At 48.7% G+C, this 17,902-nt stretch overlaps 1 protein-coding gene across 1 annotated transcript in view; it reads right to left on the reverse strand.

Annotated features, from left to right (window-relative positions):
• The window catches only part of Lin28a (lin-28 homolog A), a 15,634-nt gene extending 6,573 nt beyond the window's left edge, over positions 1–9,061 (reverse strand). Inside the window, exons 1-2 of the mRNA XM_021160899.1 lie at positions 8,962–9,061; positions 8,303–8,499 (exon numbers count right to left, since the gene is read on the reverse strand). Of these exons, the coding sequence (XP_021016558.1) occupies positions 8,303–8,499; positions 8,962–8,992 (228 nt within the window). The 5' untranslated portion in view covers positions 8,993–9,061. The remainder of the gene's footprint in view (positions 1–8,302; positions 8,500–8,961) is intronic.
• Between the last annotated feature and the right edge of the window lie 8,841 nt (positions 9,062–17,902).

The following is a 17,902-nucleotide window of genomic DNA, read 5'->3' on the forward strand; positions in this document are numbered from 1 at the left end:
CCTGTTTCTGACTCCCAAGTGCTGGGATTAAAGGTTTTCCACACCACTGCCCTGTGGTTTTTTTTTTTGGTGGGGGGGGGGGGCGGGGGGGTATTTTGAGACAGGCTATGCCACTGCCTGACCTCAAATTCATGATTCTCCTGCCTCAGCCTCCTAGTTATTGCAATTACACAGGTATTCCAGGGCAAGGAGGTAGGTTTGTTGACTCTTTGCTGTCTTTCTGTTTGTTTGACTGACAGCTCTGTTACCCAAGCTGCTCTGCTCCTACGGCAGCTGCGACCAGGTGAACACACCCAACAAGGAAACAGAAAATAAATTATTTGCTTTGGAATGTAAATAAGGATTTTGAGCCATTTCTATAAGACTAGTTTCCTGGAAACACTACAGGTTGTACCCAAACTTGAAAAACCTAAGGCCATTGACAAGAGTCTAGCCCCCTTTAAAAAGCAGGGGGTGTTCGCCATCAGAGGAACCAAGAATCCTTAGCTCACAGCTGTCACCTCAGCACAGACCAGATCCATTGCTCATTAGTGCAGGCAGCAGCACCTCCTAGCCCTTAGAGTAAGGGATTCAGAATGTCTAACTATGTCAACAAAGAAAGAGTCACCCTAAGACTTGGGACTCAATGGCGGGGTACCTGCCTAAATACAATGGTTCTTTCTCACTTCCCAACCAAGAAAAAGAAAATGATCTGGGCGTGGTGGTGCACGCCTTTGATCCCAGCAGAGCCACTACATCGGAGGCCAGCCTGGTCTACATGGTTGAGAGACAAACGAATTCTGAGAAACAAAATAGACCCCTGTGTGCCTAGCCAGGACTGTCTGAGAGCATCAGTCTGTGTCACTCAGTATATTTTACTTGGCAGAATAATTCACACTAGACTCTTTACCTTGCTTATATAAACCAGGGTGGCCTTGAACTGTACCTCTCCCACCTTTAGCCTCCTGAATGCTGGAATGGCAGATGTAGGCCCCTAGTAGGCATCTTACTGCAGGAAGTACCTTTTGACCTAAACAGTGTGTTAGGTGAAGATTCTGATGGGAACGGTCTCACGACACCCAAATTAAACACTTTATGCTGATGTATAATTGTCCCAGAAATGCTGTCATAGAGATAGTGCAGAGGTATGCTCTCTCACTTTTTATGAAGCGTGCTTAGGATCGAACCCAGGGCCACACGTTGCCAAGCAAACTCTAACCAGACTGCCCCCCACACAGGGATATCCAAGGCCCGGTGACCTCCTGCCTCAATTTGATGTGAGCAAGGGGAATAAAACCTTAAATCAGGAAATATGAGTAATACAAAGTTCAAAAGGACCCACCTCTCAGCCCCATCACAGAGAAACCCTGTCTCGGAAGGAAAAAAAAAAAAAAAAGTCAACAGGCCCTAGCTAGGGAGGAACTGGAGCTAGAGCAGGAGACTGTCCAAGGCAGTTCCTGCCTGAGCAGGGTCCCGCCCCAGGTCCAGCGGGGATGGCAGAAGATAAGCAAGCGATTAGGAAGGATCTGGTCTCGGAGCCCCGGTTCCCTCCTCGCTCATTTGTAAAATGGAGTATAGACTGATTTTACGGCTGTGCTGGGGGGTTTTATGCATGGAGAGTGGTAGTTAACACTTCACCAGCCATGTATAAATCCTCAGGGAGTACCAATTACCTACCTTTCAAGCTAGATGGAGACAGGTTAACAGTATGAGCCAAGTGCTGAGAGGCTCAGAGAACTCTCCTTTTATTACTAACCATTCCTAGGAACTCCAAAAACAGTCCTCTTATGAGGTCCGGTTTACTGAGAGCAACGTCTTCCCTACTCCACACCCACTCCTAAGACCGGTGAGCCCAAAGGGGCCGAATAAGTAGGTAAGGCAATGGGGACTGACTAGCCCCCCCTTACTCCCCCCACCACTGAAGATCTGCTGAAGACCCGCCTCAGCCAGCACCTCAACAGAAAGGCCAGGCAGGATTTAGACTGGTGGTCTCCAGGGGTGGCTGCCCGTCCCCTCCCCCACTCCTTTCTAAAACATAGTTCGAATTCTTCTCTTATCAGATAGGTAATCAGTGTGCGGCAGCCCCACCAAGCCAGACTCCCAGGGCCAGAATCGAAAAGGAGCCTGAAATTCTTCTACCACCCCCAGTCCACCCCTAACCACACACAAAGCCGGGGCCCCGCCCCTCTTCCCATCCCCTCCAAAAAAGAAAAGGCCCTGGGGGGGGGGAGGGGCATGGCCTGAGCTCCCCCAATAGAGCCCAGCTCCGAGGAACAAAGAGTTGACACTGGTTGGTTCTGGTGGTCAGATTCCTGGAGTTCCAGGGCACAGATCCCCCAGAGGATGGCTCACCCCCACCCTCCCCCCACATTCAAACCGGACCAGTTCCTTCCTTCCCACTATGGTTGGGATGAGAGGAAAGGACGGACTCTGAACCTCTTCCCCAGTCAGACTCCGGGAAGGGGAAGTTTGCTAGTCAACTAGCAGCCATCTTCCTTCCCGGCCACCCTCCTTCCCATACCTCCAGGATGGACTAGAGAAGATGCCTCTCCTATGGCGCCTTCAGCCAAGTCCTTCCCACAGCAGATAAATGTTTCAACAGGAGGAGAAGGGGCGGGAATCCCATTTTCTTTTTCCAACCTGTTGAACTTAAGTCAGGTGTGCAGCCTGCTTGGGCCACTGCAGGGGGGGGGAAGATGACACTTAAATTACAGCATTTCCTCCCCGGTGCCCCACGGCCCTCTTCAGTTACAGGCACTTCCTGGCTTCTGCTTCTTTCTTTTGACCAATCCACACCGGCCCCACATCGAATACCCCAGCCCAACATCAACGTGGACAGAAGACTAAGCAAAAGTTCTGATTCTTGGACTCATTTGTCAAAGCTTATCGTTACAACTATCAGGTCTCTTCCAGTTCTCACACACCTTTCACCTTTCCTGGTCACCCGCTTCTTTCTTTATGGGAGAATTTCCCTTGTATCCCAACCAGTTTACCAAGACCAAGACTCGCTCTCTCCTCCTCTCTAGCACACAGAGCCCTTCCAGTTCTGACAGATCCCATAATCCCATTCATGTCTCTGCCCAATTCTGGGTTTAGAAACCAAAATGCATATTAAATGTTTACTTTAGACGCCGCAGGGAGCTAAACACTGAAATCCCCACGGCATCCCAACAAGAAGGTTCATAAATGCCTCTGCTTAAGAAGAGAAATCTGATCAGACACCCTAATGAAGTGAGACCAGCCAAGTATATATTTGGGAGAGCCAGGGAGTGTCCCGGACAGGAGCTGGAGATAAAAATAAGCGCCCTGATCGCAGTAACGGACAAGTGTTGGGCCCATTGCCATGAGCCTGGTTTTGCTTAGCCAGCAAGATGTACCAGGAGGGCAAATCGGATATCATTTTTGTTCGATATATTCTTAAAATTCCTAAATAATACTTTTTAATTTCAAAGATTCCACACTGGCATCATAGGGTAGTGATAGAAGCTGTCGCCGGAGCTTCCCTGCTAGAGGCCTGGCGGTTGGTATCATAAATGTCCCCAAGCTAAGGTTAACTGCCATTCACCTCGGCTCAGTGGCCCAGGCCACACGCTCCCCCGCAGCTCTCCACCAGGTGGTGCAGCAGCGCACTCGAGGCTCTGAAGCAAGGGCAGCACTTGGCGTGTGCATGGACACCTCAGCTTCTCCTGGTGTTTTTCTGGGTCCTTCCCACCCTTATGCTGGAGTTGCAAGGGTTGGATGCTTTCTTCCCATCTCACCCTGGGCCCCTAGGAAGGACTGCAGGGTGCAAATGGGAGGGAAAAGCCTCCCGGAGTTTACTCCAGAACCATAGAGAAAGGTACCCCACTGGTTTCCACGCAACCGTGAAATCGTGCTCAAAAGGTAGTCACAATGACACATGCTTCTCCAACCTCCACCCCAGCCTTGGACCTCTACACAGACCTGTTCTTCATGCAGTTGACAGTGACAGCATCTCAAGATTAATTAATTAATTAATTAAAGACTTGACAGATGAAGTTTAACTTCTGATTAGGAATGTCTGAGCAACAGTTATGTCCTATACTCAAAACCAAGTCACTGAAAACCACTGATAGTACGTGACAAGCAGCAATGTCACCCCACAAGGCAGAAGTTTACCACATTGAAAGCTTTGCTTGAAAATGGTGGCAAAGCCTTTCCCCAGGAAAAGCATGTCTCCTCAGAAAGAGGGCGCCAAATATTTCATAATGACAAAATAACATGTGAATGAATGAATATATATATGTACATATATATATATATGTATATGTACATATATATATAAAATCCAAACATCCCTAAGCCATAAGCCGCCTCTTCCCACTGACATAGGAATGTCAGGTAGTGTCCTGGGTTTGATTCCAAGATGAAGCCAAAGTTCTGGGGTTCTGAGTACCTCACAAATGCTCAGAGCACTCTACATGTGCCAGGCTCAGAAGTGAGTGCCTGACACACAGCCTTTCTTTGTCTCCTCTGGTGAGGGCAGCGTCTACTTCTGATGCTCCCAGCTCCTCGAGTCATTTTCCTTTTCCACATCCATTTAGATCAAGTGCGAACTATAAAGCTACTAAGACAGTAAAGCTCTTCTCTTGAAAGGACATCCACATCAGTGGAGACAGCAGAAGACATGGAAACTAGGTGCAGTGTTATAAGCCAGGAAGGCAAGATCCCACACCTGCCTCTCAACCCAGCTGCCTTACCCAGGCCCTCAGAGGCCATTTGTCATCCCTCAGGCCTTTCTGAAGGTCCAAACCGCTGGGGCTCACGAAGTTGGTTTAGTTTAAATTTCTAGATCAATATCCATTTTTTTGTTGTTTCCAAACCCTTTGCCATATCATTATCATGTATTCGTGTGTGTGTGTGTGTGTGTGTGTATGCCAATAAAAACTTATCTGGCAGAAGGTGGTTGTACATAAAGTGTTAGAATGGCAGGGTGAAGTCTCAACAGCCCATGTGGAAGAGGTTTTATTGGAAGGGAGAGACAAGGTAGTGGCAGAAAGAGAAGATGGGAAGATAGAGTGAGGGAGGGGTGTTCTCCTTATTTATATGGGGAATGACAGTAAGGCAGGTAAAGGTGGGAGGTGAGCCAAGTGGATGTTGGGAATATGGTGCCTGTTGCCTTGGCAACCAGTCTGCAGGTTGGGCTGTCTCCTATGTAATGTCATAGGTTTGGGAGGTCCTGATACCACCTGTGATCTGAGCACTGGGTCTATGAAGGTATAGCATCACGGCCCAACATGTGGTATCAAAGAGCCTGCCTTAAAAAACAAAAACCTGACGTTCTGAGGAGCTGCTAAAAACCACTACAACTTTATTTCCTAATTTCTACAAATCTTGGTGGTTTAGATTTTGAACCACAGGAAACCAGAGTTAAACCCAAACTTGTAAGTGGTCAGGGACTTCTAACAATTTTGACAAATATCTTGCTAACCCTTTCCCAACCAGAAGTGATTCTGCCTCCCAAGGGACATTTGGCAAGATAGGGCGACATTTTGGTTCTCACAACTAATTAACTCCAGATTTCAAGATCTAAAGACCTTTGGCCAAATAAAATGGGTGTTAATAAGAGAAACCTGTGTCATAGCCCCCCTACCCTCAGCCTATACCTTACTGGGCCCAGAATAAAGTATAGACAAGTCAGGCTCTGGTGACACCAAAGAAAAGGGGTGTCACCCAACTACCAGTCAACTTGCCTATATATACAATTACTTGCAGGCCTGCCTACACTACAGTGTAAGGTGCTGTCTCAAAAAAAAACAAACAATTGAGCACAAGGACAGTGGTTAACAGGATGCTGGGAACCGTATTACCTCAATCTGGAAAGGTCTTCTTTGATTCCCCCACCTTTCCCTGGCAAGGCAAATATCATCTTGAGACAATCTTCCCCTCCCCCACCACGCACCCCTACCCCATGCCCAGGGCCCAGCAGCTGAAGAAGTTCCCCCTAAAGATTTCTTACCCTCCCTACACTCCCCCTTCCAAAGTAAACAAGTTGTAGAGAATAACCTGCATCTACAACAGTCCTCAGGAAGAGGAACCTCAGCTCAACGACCAAACTTACTGTGGGGAGTGTGGACCAGGCAGGTGGTGGGAAAACACCAATTCAAAGTGTGTGGAGAGGTAACCGAGTTTTTCAAATATGGGTGCCAGCCAGGAACCTTCGCATGGGTCTTTAATCCCCAAATCCAGAAGGCAGAGGTAGGCAGCTCTCTTGAGTTAAAAGGCCAGCCTGGGTGACAGGGCAATTCCAAGCCAGCCACAGTTACACAGTGAGACACCACCACCACCACCAGCCTCAAAAAAAACAAAACAAAAACAAAAACAAAACCCAAAGAAACCAAACTCAAAGCCCACAAATGCAGGCAGGTCTCCAAACCGGTCTGTACTGAAGGCTGCCCCCTGAGATAGCCTATAGCTTCCCAGTTGGTATGGCTCCTAAGTGAGGCACAGCGTCTCCATTTGTCCCAACAGCAATGAACCTCAGATCAGAAGGTACATTCTCCCCGGCACCTCCCTACTCAGCCTTTGCAAGGAGTCAGGAAAGGGCTCAAGCCACCTTTACACCCCAGCCTCCTAAAATTGAAGAAGTTCCCCAAACCATCTCGGGACCAGGAAATCCTCATCTCTGTGATCAGATAAATGGCCGAATGGGGGAGGCTTGCCCCCCGCTGAGGAGGGCCATTCAGAGCGGGTTCCTGCAATAAAGTGATTTAATAGATCTAAAGAGGCCAATTCCCTTCTGTCTCACAATTACTTCCTGTGGGTTATCATTCACATATGCAAATGAGATGGGGGGCACAAAGCCACCATCCAGAAACCAGCAGTCTGGTGGTAGTGATGGGAGGCAGGGGGGGTGGGGGTGGGGGGGAGACGGTGCAGAAAAGTTAAGGGTACTGCTCCAGGTCCCTTTAAAAACAACACATATCCCAGAAGCCCACTGACCCTAGGACACCAACAGCAAAGAGCTGGCCCTCAAATTCCATCAACCCAAATCTACTTAGTTTCCACTCCCCAACCTCAGACTGGAGGGCAGGGTTCAGCCTTCCCAGCAGCCCCCAACCAGTCCACCCAGCATCTCCGTCCCCACCCCTCCCCCTCAAGAACGCCATCCCTCAGGCTCCAACTCTTAATCCCCACATCCTCCTTTCCCCTCCCCCACGGCTCCTAAAGCTAACCTCCCTGAAGTAACCCCTCCCTGCCCGGCCCGGGTGTCAAGCTCGCAGGCCAGGGATTAGCAATTTTCTTCTTTCCTGGCCCAGCCTTAACCCACCAAATGTGGAAAAGGGCAGGAGCAGTTACTTCCTTTCCACCGTGGAATGGTACCACTCCCCCACACACACACACACCCCGCCCCCCGTAGGATATTAAGAAAGGGAATGGCCAGGAAGAGGGAAACCTGAAGGCTCTACTCTCTTCCTTGTTTAGGGTTAGGAATGTTAGGGACAGCAATCAATGGCTGTCTAGGGCCATAAATGCCAAGCTGAGGAGAATAGGGCCAGAGGCCAGTCTTCCTCCACCGCCTGCCCCCTCGACACTGAATTTCACTCCCTACTGTGTAGCCCTTCTTTAACTGCGAACTTGGGATTGCCACGGCCAAGGAATGAAGGCCTGGTCTCTTAAGGTCTTCCTTCCTGGCAGAACCGGGTGGACAGCCAGAGGTGCCTGCCAGCCCTGATCTGTAGCCAGACCTCTAGGGGAGCGTTTCAGCTCACACATTGATCCTTCCGGGATGTGCCAAACCTACACTGGCTACAGGACCTGGCTTTGGGTGGCCACCTGACTTGAGGTCTGCATCGAAACGGGAAGAACCTGACGTCGCAGGTTCACGCCCGTAGGTTGGGTAGCAAATGGCTCACACTCTCTCCTCCCTGTGAATTAGACTCAGACCTTTAGAACTCAGGGCGCTAACGCCGGGCTCAGGCCCTGCATGTGCTTCCCTGGTCTGCCTGCTCGCCCTCCCCCACCGGCAAGCACAATACAACCTTAGTTTCTGCCACATGGGGTCACCTCCCTGCCCCCTGCTCCCTTCCCAGGGGAAAGAGGTAATAGACACGTGGTAAGCCGGAGGGGTTCCCGGAAGGGGGCGGGGAGGGGGTGCTGGTAGTCAGCAGTGCCTCCTCGCACAACCGCAGTTACTACAAACTCAAAATTGGGGTGTCCCGAAAAATATGGGGACGCGCAATGAGGGGTATTTATCTCCTCCAATCCGACAGGAGGGGCCACCAGCCAAGGCCGTACCTCGGAACTCCCAGCCTTTTTTTTTTTTTTTTTTTTCTCCCTAGCAAAGTTCCAGAATGAGTCTCACCTGGTGCACAAAGACGTCCACCGGGGGGTCGAGCGCGACCCCGGCGCGAGCGGTCATAGACAGGAAGCCGAACCCCATGCGCACGTTGAACCACTTACAGATGCCGGCCCCGTGCAGCAGCTGCGGCTCGTCTGCCGCTCGGGCCGCGTCAGCCGGCGCCTCCTCTGGCGCCTTCTCCGCTGCCTTGGTGCAGCCACCTGGAGAAAGGGAGGGCCAGGTGATCAGCTGGGGGCCAAGGGATCGCAGGCCCTCTCGGGGACCCGTCTGGGAGATCTCGGTGGTCAGCCCGCGGATAGACACCCAGGAGGAGGCAGCTACCAAGCAGCTGGTAAGAAGAAACCTGTCCTGGCTGCCTCCCCAAGCTTACACCGAGGATGCTGACGCCCCAAAAGTTTTGCTTGTCTTCCCACAACAAGTTGCCCGTGCACACGCGGCGGGACAGGCCCCTCCTCTTCTCTCCCTCCGCCCCCACGGGCTCGGCGTACGAGCCACTTGGAACACCAGGGTTCCCTAGTCCAGAGATGGCCCCAAGAAGCAGGAGGCCACAGGGACTTGGGGGTCCCGCGGACAAGTCCGTGGGACACTTTCCCACCTCCCTTCTATTTAGCCATTGGGCTCCCTGCACCCTAAGGTATGCCCGCTGAATCGCAAGCTCGAACCTGCAAACTGCTGGTTGGACACCGAGCCCATGGTCGTCGGCTGAGCCCGTGGCCCCGGGCCCCAGGTCGGGCGGCTGCTGGCCCCAGAGAAGTCCGGAGGCAAAGGGGTGGTTCGGAGAAGAGGCTGCTACATCTTCCCCCGCACAATAGCGGTGGGAGGGCCCACGGCTTTTCAAAGGCTCCCAAATTCTAAAAGACAATGACCCAACCCCCCGCGGGCAGCCCCCTCCCCTCCCCTCTCTCCTTACCCCTCCCTTTCCCTCTGGCTCTGGCTTCGGCCCTCCCCCACTGCTCTGGTCTCTGACACCTCTGGGGTGTCCCTTCCCAGAACCTTGAGATTTGACACCCCCTCCACATACACACATCTGGAGATGGGGATCTTTTGCCCTAGAAGTCTTCAGTACCCCAGAATTTGGGATCCTGCACTTTGAGGACTCAATGCGAGCATCCAAAGCGGACACAGGTGGGGGACCCCGGGGGGGGGGGGATAGTTTTATAACCACGTGACCACACACACACACACACACACACCACCCCCACCCCCCGGGCAGATAATTATACATTCCAGAGAGTTGGGGGAGGGAGGTGTGAGCCTGGTGGCGCTGTCCAATCAGAAACACAAACCACCTGTCAAGGGAGAAATGGATGAGCCCTCCCCCTCCCCCAGCCCCTCAGCGCCCCTCCCCCTCTTTCCCCTCAGGCCTCAGAGCTGACCCGGCTGCTTGGCGCTGACCTGCTCTCACCCCCCACCTCCGTGTGCTTAGATAGACCTGGAGTTCTGGACGTTAGGAAGCCGGGATAGGGTGCAAGGAAGCGGCTGGAGACCCCACCGAACTGATCCGTCTTAACCTAGGTGCTGCCTCTCAAACTCGGCCTGTCTCTGGCTGCTACTGGATGTCTCAAATCTCCAAATTTCAACAACAGTTTCTCTGGGTTGGTCCCAGTGAGAAACAGGCTCCTAGTTGATTCTGTGCAAAGAGTCCTTCGCTCCCTCCTAAGCCTACACCTAAAGTTGCTTCCAGGTACAGCTTCCTGAGAGAGCATGTGGAAACCTCGAAGGATGCCCTCTGTGCTAGCTGTGTTCTCATCGGGCCCCTGCCTGCCGCGTCCCGTCCTGTCCCATCCGTTGGTGGAAGAGAATAGATTGGTGGGTGGAGGCACTTCCTCCAGGACCCGGGACACTCTAATCCCCAGACCCTCCTGTTCTCAGTCACCATCCTAAATTGAGCAACCTTTCGGGTAGTATGACTGGTGAAAAGACTGGATAGAGAGAGGCTTCTCATTTAAAGAGGTAAACTCCCTACTAGAAGATAAAGAGGGTGGACCAGAGGGGTGGCCACTGCCCTGGTCAGAGATGGACAATGGCCCGGGGCTCAGTGCACGGCCCTGGCCCTGCCCCTTCACTTCCGGTGCTCAGTTCAAACTGGACAATGCCAGCTCCGGTCAGTTCCCCTCCCCCACAGCTACAACCCATTTAAAGGGACAGAGCCTGCTTTCAGGGGCATCAGCTTATCCTGAATTCAGTCTTCTCCACAAGTGTGTAGAATCTCTTGTGGTTCACACGCTGCAGTTGTGCATACGTACATGCACGCTCATAAGCAAGTGCGTATCTGAGACAGAGAAAAAAGAGGATGGTGTAGAGAAATGGACGATGGAATAGGAGATGACTGTGAGGAATACTGTTGTTCTCTTTTCTACGAATGTTTTGCATGTGCATAAAAAGTATGAGATAGGACTTTGAGGGATGAAAAAGACTATGGTAAGCCTTGTCCTACTAAGCTGAAAATTTTAAGTATCATTAAGAGTGTTCTATTCCCAGCTAGTTAGATCTTTTTGGAGTTATCCGAGTGTATCAACCAAAGTCATTTAATTTATACAACCCGCTCCCGTTAACAATATCTGTTCCTTATACAGTTACTCTTGAGGTTCATAAATTGGTGGTTGAGGTCTTCTGAAGGGAAGAAGAAAGACGAGGTGAACGTTCAGGCTTCTCTTGGTCAGCCTCCAACAAGGTTGGGTTTCCCCCGCAGGCATGATCACTTGCTCTGTCCAGGGTGCTGAGAGCGCCCGTAGCTCTGTCCCTGGTGCTGAAACATCAATACTTTCCTGCCTTGGGTCTTTCCTGCGTTCTTAGGTCCAAGTTCTTCCCCCAAAAAAATAAAAGAAAAGAAAAAATAAAAAGAAAAAAAAGAAAAAAAGAGAAAGAAAAAGAAAAAAAGGGGGAAAAAAGGGAAAAAAAGCCTGATTCTCTTCCAAAGTCTCCTGACACACATGAGACAAATAGACATTTTATTATTGCTTTTGATTAAGACAAGGCGTTGCTTCATGGCACATGCTGGCCTTAATCACACTGCAGTCTTCTGCCTCTGCCTCCTTAGAACTGAAATTACAGGTGCCTATTACATTGCTTGCCTTAATCTTTCTCTTTTTTTTTTTAATTAAATTACATTTGTATTAATTTGTATGTGTTTTTGTATGTCATATGTGTACAGCTGCCCCCAGAAGCTAGAGAAAGATATTGGATCCCCTGTAACTGAAGTGTTGTAAGGTTGTAAACCATCAAATTGGGGTTCTGGGAACCAACCTTAAATCCTTGGGCAATAGTCAGTGTTCTTAGCCACTCAGCCATCTCTCTCACTCTGAATATTTCTTGAATACTAAGGAAGACATTTCTTGGAGTAAATGATTCTACTAGAACATTGAAGGCATTGCAGGCCCAGTTTCAGGAAGAAAAAAAAAAGTTTAGGCCTACTCTTTTGGTCATGAAGAAAGATAATATCTTTGAATATAAGAAGACCAGAGTAGAAGAGAAAGTAATTTATATACTAATAATTTAAAATTAGTTCCATTATTGAAGAGTACTTTTTTTGGTTGGAGTTTTGAGGCAGGGCCCCATGTAGCCTAGGGTGACTTCAGATTGACTAGATAGCCAAGAATAACTGCGAAGTCCTAATTCTCTGCCTCCATCTCTCAGTGCTGAGATTAAGCATGCGCACCAACTTTGCACTCTCATAAGAGAAGATGCAGCCACGTTGCCTATGTTTCTTGCAGCTCTGTGATTGGGGGCAGCACCATGAAGCATTATGTGAGACTCAGTGTCCTCCCCTGTCCATGGAGACCATGAGCATACTTAGTGCTCAGAGCTTTGTGAGAAGGAAGGATGGGGACTAGGTGGTCCAGGGAGACCTTTTCAGAATACTGCCTGGCATGGAGCTTTTAACCACAACAGGCATTGCTATTCAATGGAATGGGGATGCAGCTCAGTTGGGTAGAGTGTATACTGAGCACACACAAGACCTCATACACCGCGGACCTCATAAAACTGGGTGTGGGGACTGGAGAGATAAGAGAACTGACAGCTCTTCCAAAGAACTGGAGTTCAATTTTTAGCAACCACATGGTGATTCACAACCATCTGAAACTCCAGTCCCAGGGCATCCAACAGCCTCTTCTCACATCTGCTGGCACCAGGCACACATGTACATGTAGGCAAAAGACCCATACATGTAAAATAAATAAAAATTAAAATCCTAATTCTGATAGACCACGCTCACAACTATGTATTTCTTATAAAGCAGTTACAATACTATTTTATATCACAGGAGTGTGATACAGCTATGATGTGATACATCTTATAGATATAGATGCGATACATTTGTAATGCTAGAAAATACAATTTAAAAATTCACATATTAGCTGGGCAGTGGTGGTGTACGCCATTAATCCCAGTACTTGGGAGGCAGAGGCAGGTAGATTTCTGAGTTCGAGGCCAGCCTGGTCTACAAAGTGAGTTCCAGGGCAGCCAGGGCTGTACAGAGAAACCCTGTCTCGAAACCAACCCCGCCCCCCCCCCAAAAAAAAAACCCTGTCTTGAAAAAAAAAAATTCATGTTTTGTTTTTTTCCAAATTTCTCACTACTAAAGCCAAGTGACTGGGCTGCAGAAATCGACCAACAAGAGTCTCCTAAATGGGTTATTACTCTTTGTTGTTGTTAGTAAGTTGACTGGCTTTTTAAGATCCGATCACTCTCTTTAACCTATGCTGGACTAAAACTCATTCAGTAACACAAGCTGGCCTCAAACTCATGTCAATGCTCCTGCCTCACCATCCTGGATGCTAGGATTACAGGTATGAGCCACCATACTCAGCCTTAATAGGTTTGAATTAAAATAGCATGCGTTAACGAAATACTCCTAATTCTTTTTTTTTTCCTTGGGTTTTTTTTTTTTTTTTTTTTTTTTTTTTTTTTGGTTTTTCAAGACATGGTTGCTCTGTGTAGCCCTGGCTGTCCTGGAACTCACTTTGTAGACCAGGCTGGCCTCGAACTCAGAAATCCGCCTGTCTCTGCTTCCCCAGTGCTGGGATTAAAGGCGTGTGCCACCACACCTGGCATTCCTAATTCTAATCTAATCTTCCTCTGCTATGTTTTTCAATTCCATTACCAGAAAAGCTCTGCATGCAAAGCCCCAGCCATCTGCAAAGATGAATGATAGTGTCTGCTAGAGAAAACTGTTCCCCCAATGTGTCCCTCAAGATATCTGTCCCACCAGCTGGGAGTGGTACTGCATACCTATAATCTCATTACCTGAGATAGGCAGAAGGGTTTGGAGTTCAAGGACAGCCTCGTTTACACGAGAACTGTGTTTCCAAAGAACAAAACAAAATAGGAAAAGATGCCGGCTTCTTAGAACCTTTGATACATGGCCCCATACTTTCAGAGACAGTCCCATAGTGAAGGCTGCAGCTGTCGGTCAGTGTCTGCCGAGCAGGTGCAGAGCCTTAGGCTTGGTCCCTTGCACCACACAAGCTAGGTATGGTGGTAAGCAAGTTGTGAAACAGTTTCCTCCAAGATCAAAACATTCCATCCGGCAGGGGAGCTCTTTAAGGGGGAAAGTAAACAGCGAAAAGAAACACTTTAAGAACTCCCTAGAGTTCTTAACTTTAAGAACTGACCAGATCCACTAGGCCCCCTCCCTGACCCAGTAAACAATTTTGTGGAGCTTCACGGAAGATGTTAACCGCCTAGAGCGGGGCGGTGGTGGCGCACGTCTTTAATCCCAGCACTCGGGAGGATTTCTGAGTTCGAGGCCAGCCTGGTCTACAAAAGTGAGTTCCAGGACAGCCAGGGCTATACAGAGAAACCCTGTCTCAAAAGACAAAACAAAACAAAACAAAAAACCGCCTAGAAGCCAGAAAGAGGTTGCTCAACTGGCTGGAAAGGACGCTCCAGCCTGATCAGCTACCCGCAGGTTGTACAGTGTGCTCCCGGTTCCCAGCTTCTGTGAGTTGTCACCCATGCTAGGGTGGGTCTTTGAGTCACCTCTGCTCCTGTGAGTAACCCCTCACCCGTGTGTATAGAACCTCAATGAAATTCCTAGCTTCTTCAGGTTGGCCCTTGGTAGGATCTATGCTTTGATCTGTTGGGGGCCGCCTAGCTGGGGTGAGAGGAGATGAGTATGTTGCGTCTCCCCAGGGAAAAGTCTTGTCACACAAGAGCATGCTGCAATCGCAGCGCAAGGGATGTGAAGGCAGGAAGCTCAGAGTTCCAAGTATTATGTGCCCTCCTTGCGAGCACTAAGTCAGAGTATCCAAAAGGCAGTGTATGAGTCACCTTTCCTGGGAAGGAGGGCAGTGGTCTGAGCTTCATCCAGAACAGGGTCTGGAAGATGGCTCAGCATGAAACCTGCCACCTAGCCCGATGACCTGAGCCCGATGACCTGAGCATGATCTCAGGGACCCCCATGGAAAAAGGGGAGAACTAGGTTCTAAAAGTTACCATCTGATGTCTCTATGTGTACCACGGCACTAAAGCACCTGTGCACAGACTAACAGATGTGTGCACACTGAAAAGAAAAAAACATTTTTTTTTGGCTTTTTCGAGATCCTGGAGCTTACTTTGTAGACCAGGCTGGCCTCGAACTCAGAAATCTGCCTGCCTCTGCCTCCCAAGGGCTGGGATTAAAGGCGTGTGCCACCACCGCCTGGCGGAAAAGAAAAAATTTTAAATGTTATTTTAAAACGGAAAAGTGGTGCAAACCTTTAATCCCAGCCCCTGGAAGGCACAGGCGGGTCTCTCTGAGTCTGAGTCTCAGCACAGACAGGCCTGTAGAAAGTAACCATGTCTCGACCCTCCCCCACCCACAAAACACAAAAACAAAAACAAAAAAACACCAATGCTGTGGGCAGTGGTGGCACATGCCTTTAATCCCATCACTCAGGAGGCAGTGGCAGGCAGATTTCTGTGAGTTCCAGGCCAGCCTGGACCACATAGTGAATTACAGGATATTCAGAGCTATATAGTGAGACACTGTCCCAAAAATAAAAAAAATAAAAAATAAAGGAGGGGTCATCAAGAATGTTTAACAGGTGAATCACCTGCGGTCCAGCTTAAAGACCTGCTTTCAGTCTGGAAGACCCACATGGTGACACCTGTGTGACCTTCACACAGGTGCATGGCTGAATACGCACGCGCGCACAGACACAGACACGTACTAAAATGACATTAAAAGCAGAACATGATGTTTGAAGTTCATCAACTCATTCACCAAACAGACACTTGCTGAGCATCTACTTTGTATGAGGTGGCCCTTTGTGAAATGCTGGGGACACGACAATGAGCAGAAGAGGTCAAATTCCTTTCCTCCTGAGCCCACTCTAGATAAAGGCAGCAGGCACAGATCACTGGAGACTGTCCAGTGCACATGCTTGAGTCTGTTCATCTCTGTGATCTCAAGAGAAGGTCATAAGTGTTTATTTTTGAGACGTCTCTCACTATGTAGATCAGGTCAGCCTTGAACTCACAGAGATCCGCCTGCCTCTGCCCCCTGAATGCTGGGATTAAAGGCGTGCTACCATATGCAGGCTGTAAGGCTAAATTGAGAGTTGGATTCATTGGTGACAAATGTGTCTTCCAGAGCAGAAATTCTGAAGTGTTTGTGTGTGTGTGTGTATGTGTGTGTTTACATGTGTATATGTGTGTATGCATATATGTGTATATATGTGTGTGTATGTATGTGTATGTGTGTATGTGGTATATGTATGTATGTGTGTATATGTGTATGCATATATGTGTGTATATGTGTTATGTGTGTGTATGTGTGCATATGTGTATGTGAGNTGTATGTGTGCATATGTGTATGTGAGTGTATGTGGTATATGTATGTATGTGTGTATATGTGTATGCATATATGTGTGTATATGTGTTATGTGTGTATATGTTTGTGTGTATGTGTGTGTATGTGGTATATGTATGTGTGTGTATGTGTATGCATATATGTGTGTATATGTGTTATGTGTGTATGTATTGTGTATGTGTGTGTATGTGTGTATATATGTATGTGTATATATGTTTATGCATATATGTGTGTATATATGTTATGTGTGTATGTATGTGCATATGTGTGTATGTGTGTGTATATGTATGTGTATGTGGTATATGTGTGTATATGTATATGCATATATGTGTGTATATGTGTTATGTGTATGCATGTATGTATGTGTGTGTGTGTGTGTGTGTGTAAAGGAGAGAGACTCCATTCCTAACTACAATAAGAAGCAATCTGTTCTCGCCCTATGCTGTCATCTCATCCACTGCAGGGGTCAGTACTTCCCACATCCATCAGGGCCGTGCACCTCTCACTTCGTAGGCCTGTTGAGTCGGCAGGAGGACCAGGCAAGGGAGCCCCCTTCCTTCTTTCTTCTGCTCCCCATGCTGGTCCTGCTTCACAGAGCAAGACGCCAGGCGCTTGCTTTCACCAATAATGGCTTCATTAGATTGAAAGGAGACAAAAGTGACCTCAATGGAATAGACTTCCTGACCCCAGCTGACCTCTGACCCTCACCCTGACAGCCTCTAAATCTTTTCTTTCTGACACATCCCCCACAAGAGAAAATGATGAGCACATGATAGCTCTCTGTCCGTGTCGGTCCCTCTCCAGGTATCCTGAGCGGTAGGACTTCTGGTACCCAGCCGGGCGGGCGGGATGTGCCTGCTGGCTGATGGTCTCGTGGCTCCTCACCAGGACTCCTGTCATGTCCTAAGTCCTGTTTCAGCCTTAGACTTTTGACCCAGTCTCTCCTGACACAGCAGCTACTGTTTACACGTGAGACTATGTCACATGCTCTGCGCTCACTATCTGTTCCAGTCCTCAAGCCTCCAAATGAGAATCCCCCGTCGTACCAGATAAGACACGGGACCCTGAAGTCAAACAGCTGGCCTCAACTTACAGATCACCAAGGAAGGCCCTCTTCTTCTCCGGCCAAACAGGTAAAGTAATTAATGCACAGCACCAAACAATCAGTTGGTGTGGAAAGAATTATAATAAAAGAGAGTACCCTGGCCAAGCCACTCTGTCCCTTAGGCTGCCTCTCCTTGAGCCTCTTTGGACGATCCTTCCATATCTCTAAATAATATACACGGAGGTCTAGTCCTTGATTTATTGGTTTTAGCCCTCTGCTATCGATTTCCTGTTATGATGGATGAGAACTTGCCCCCTACAGGGCCCTTCCCCTTCCTCCCAAGTACAGATAAATCACCTTTCTCAGCTAAATTGGTAACCGGTGTTTACTTTGTCCTGACTATGGAAATGTCCCACCGTGCACTGCCAAGGCATTCCTCTCCTTATGCGGCGTCTTCTTTCCCTTGGACTCTGTAGCCGCCTTTCCCACTGACGTTCACCCACTCACCGTCAAAGGATCGACTGTTTTCTTTTTGTTAAATCTTTACTTCTCCTGGAGCCTGTCCCCTGTTCCTTATCTCGCCTGCTCTCTAGGCTTGCTCTCCCGTGGGTTTCCAAGGATTCCTCACTGCTTCTCAGGTTAGAACTAGAGTTTTCTGGATATATAAAATATATGTTATGATAAAATATATAAAATAAGCATAAAATATACATACACATATTGGGGTTTGGGTTTGTTTGTTTTTTTCATTGTTTTGTTGTTG

This window comes from Mus caroli, chromosome 4 (genome assembly GCF_900094665.2).
Source record: "Mus caroli chromosome 4, CAROLI_EIJ_v1.1, whole genome shotgun sequence".
Taxonomy (NCBI): domain Eukaryota; kingdom Metazoa; phylum Chordata; class Mammalia; order Rodentia; family Muridae; genus Mus; species Mus caroli.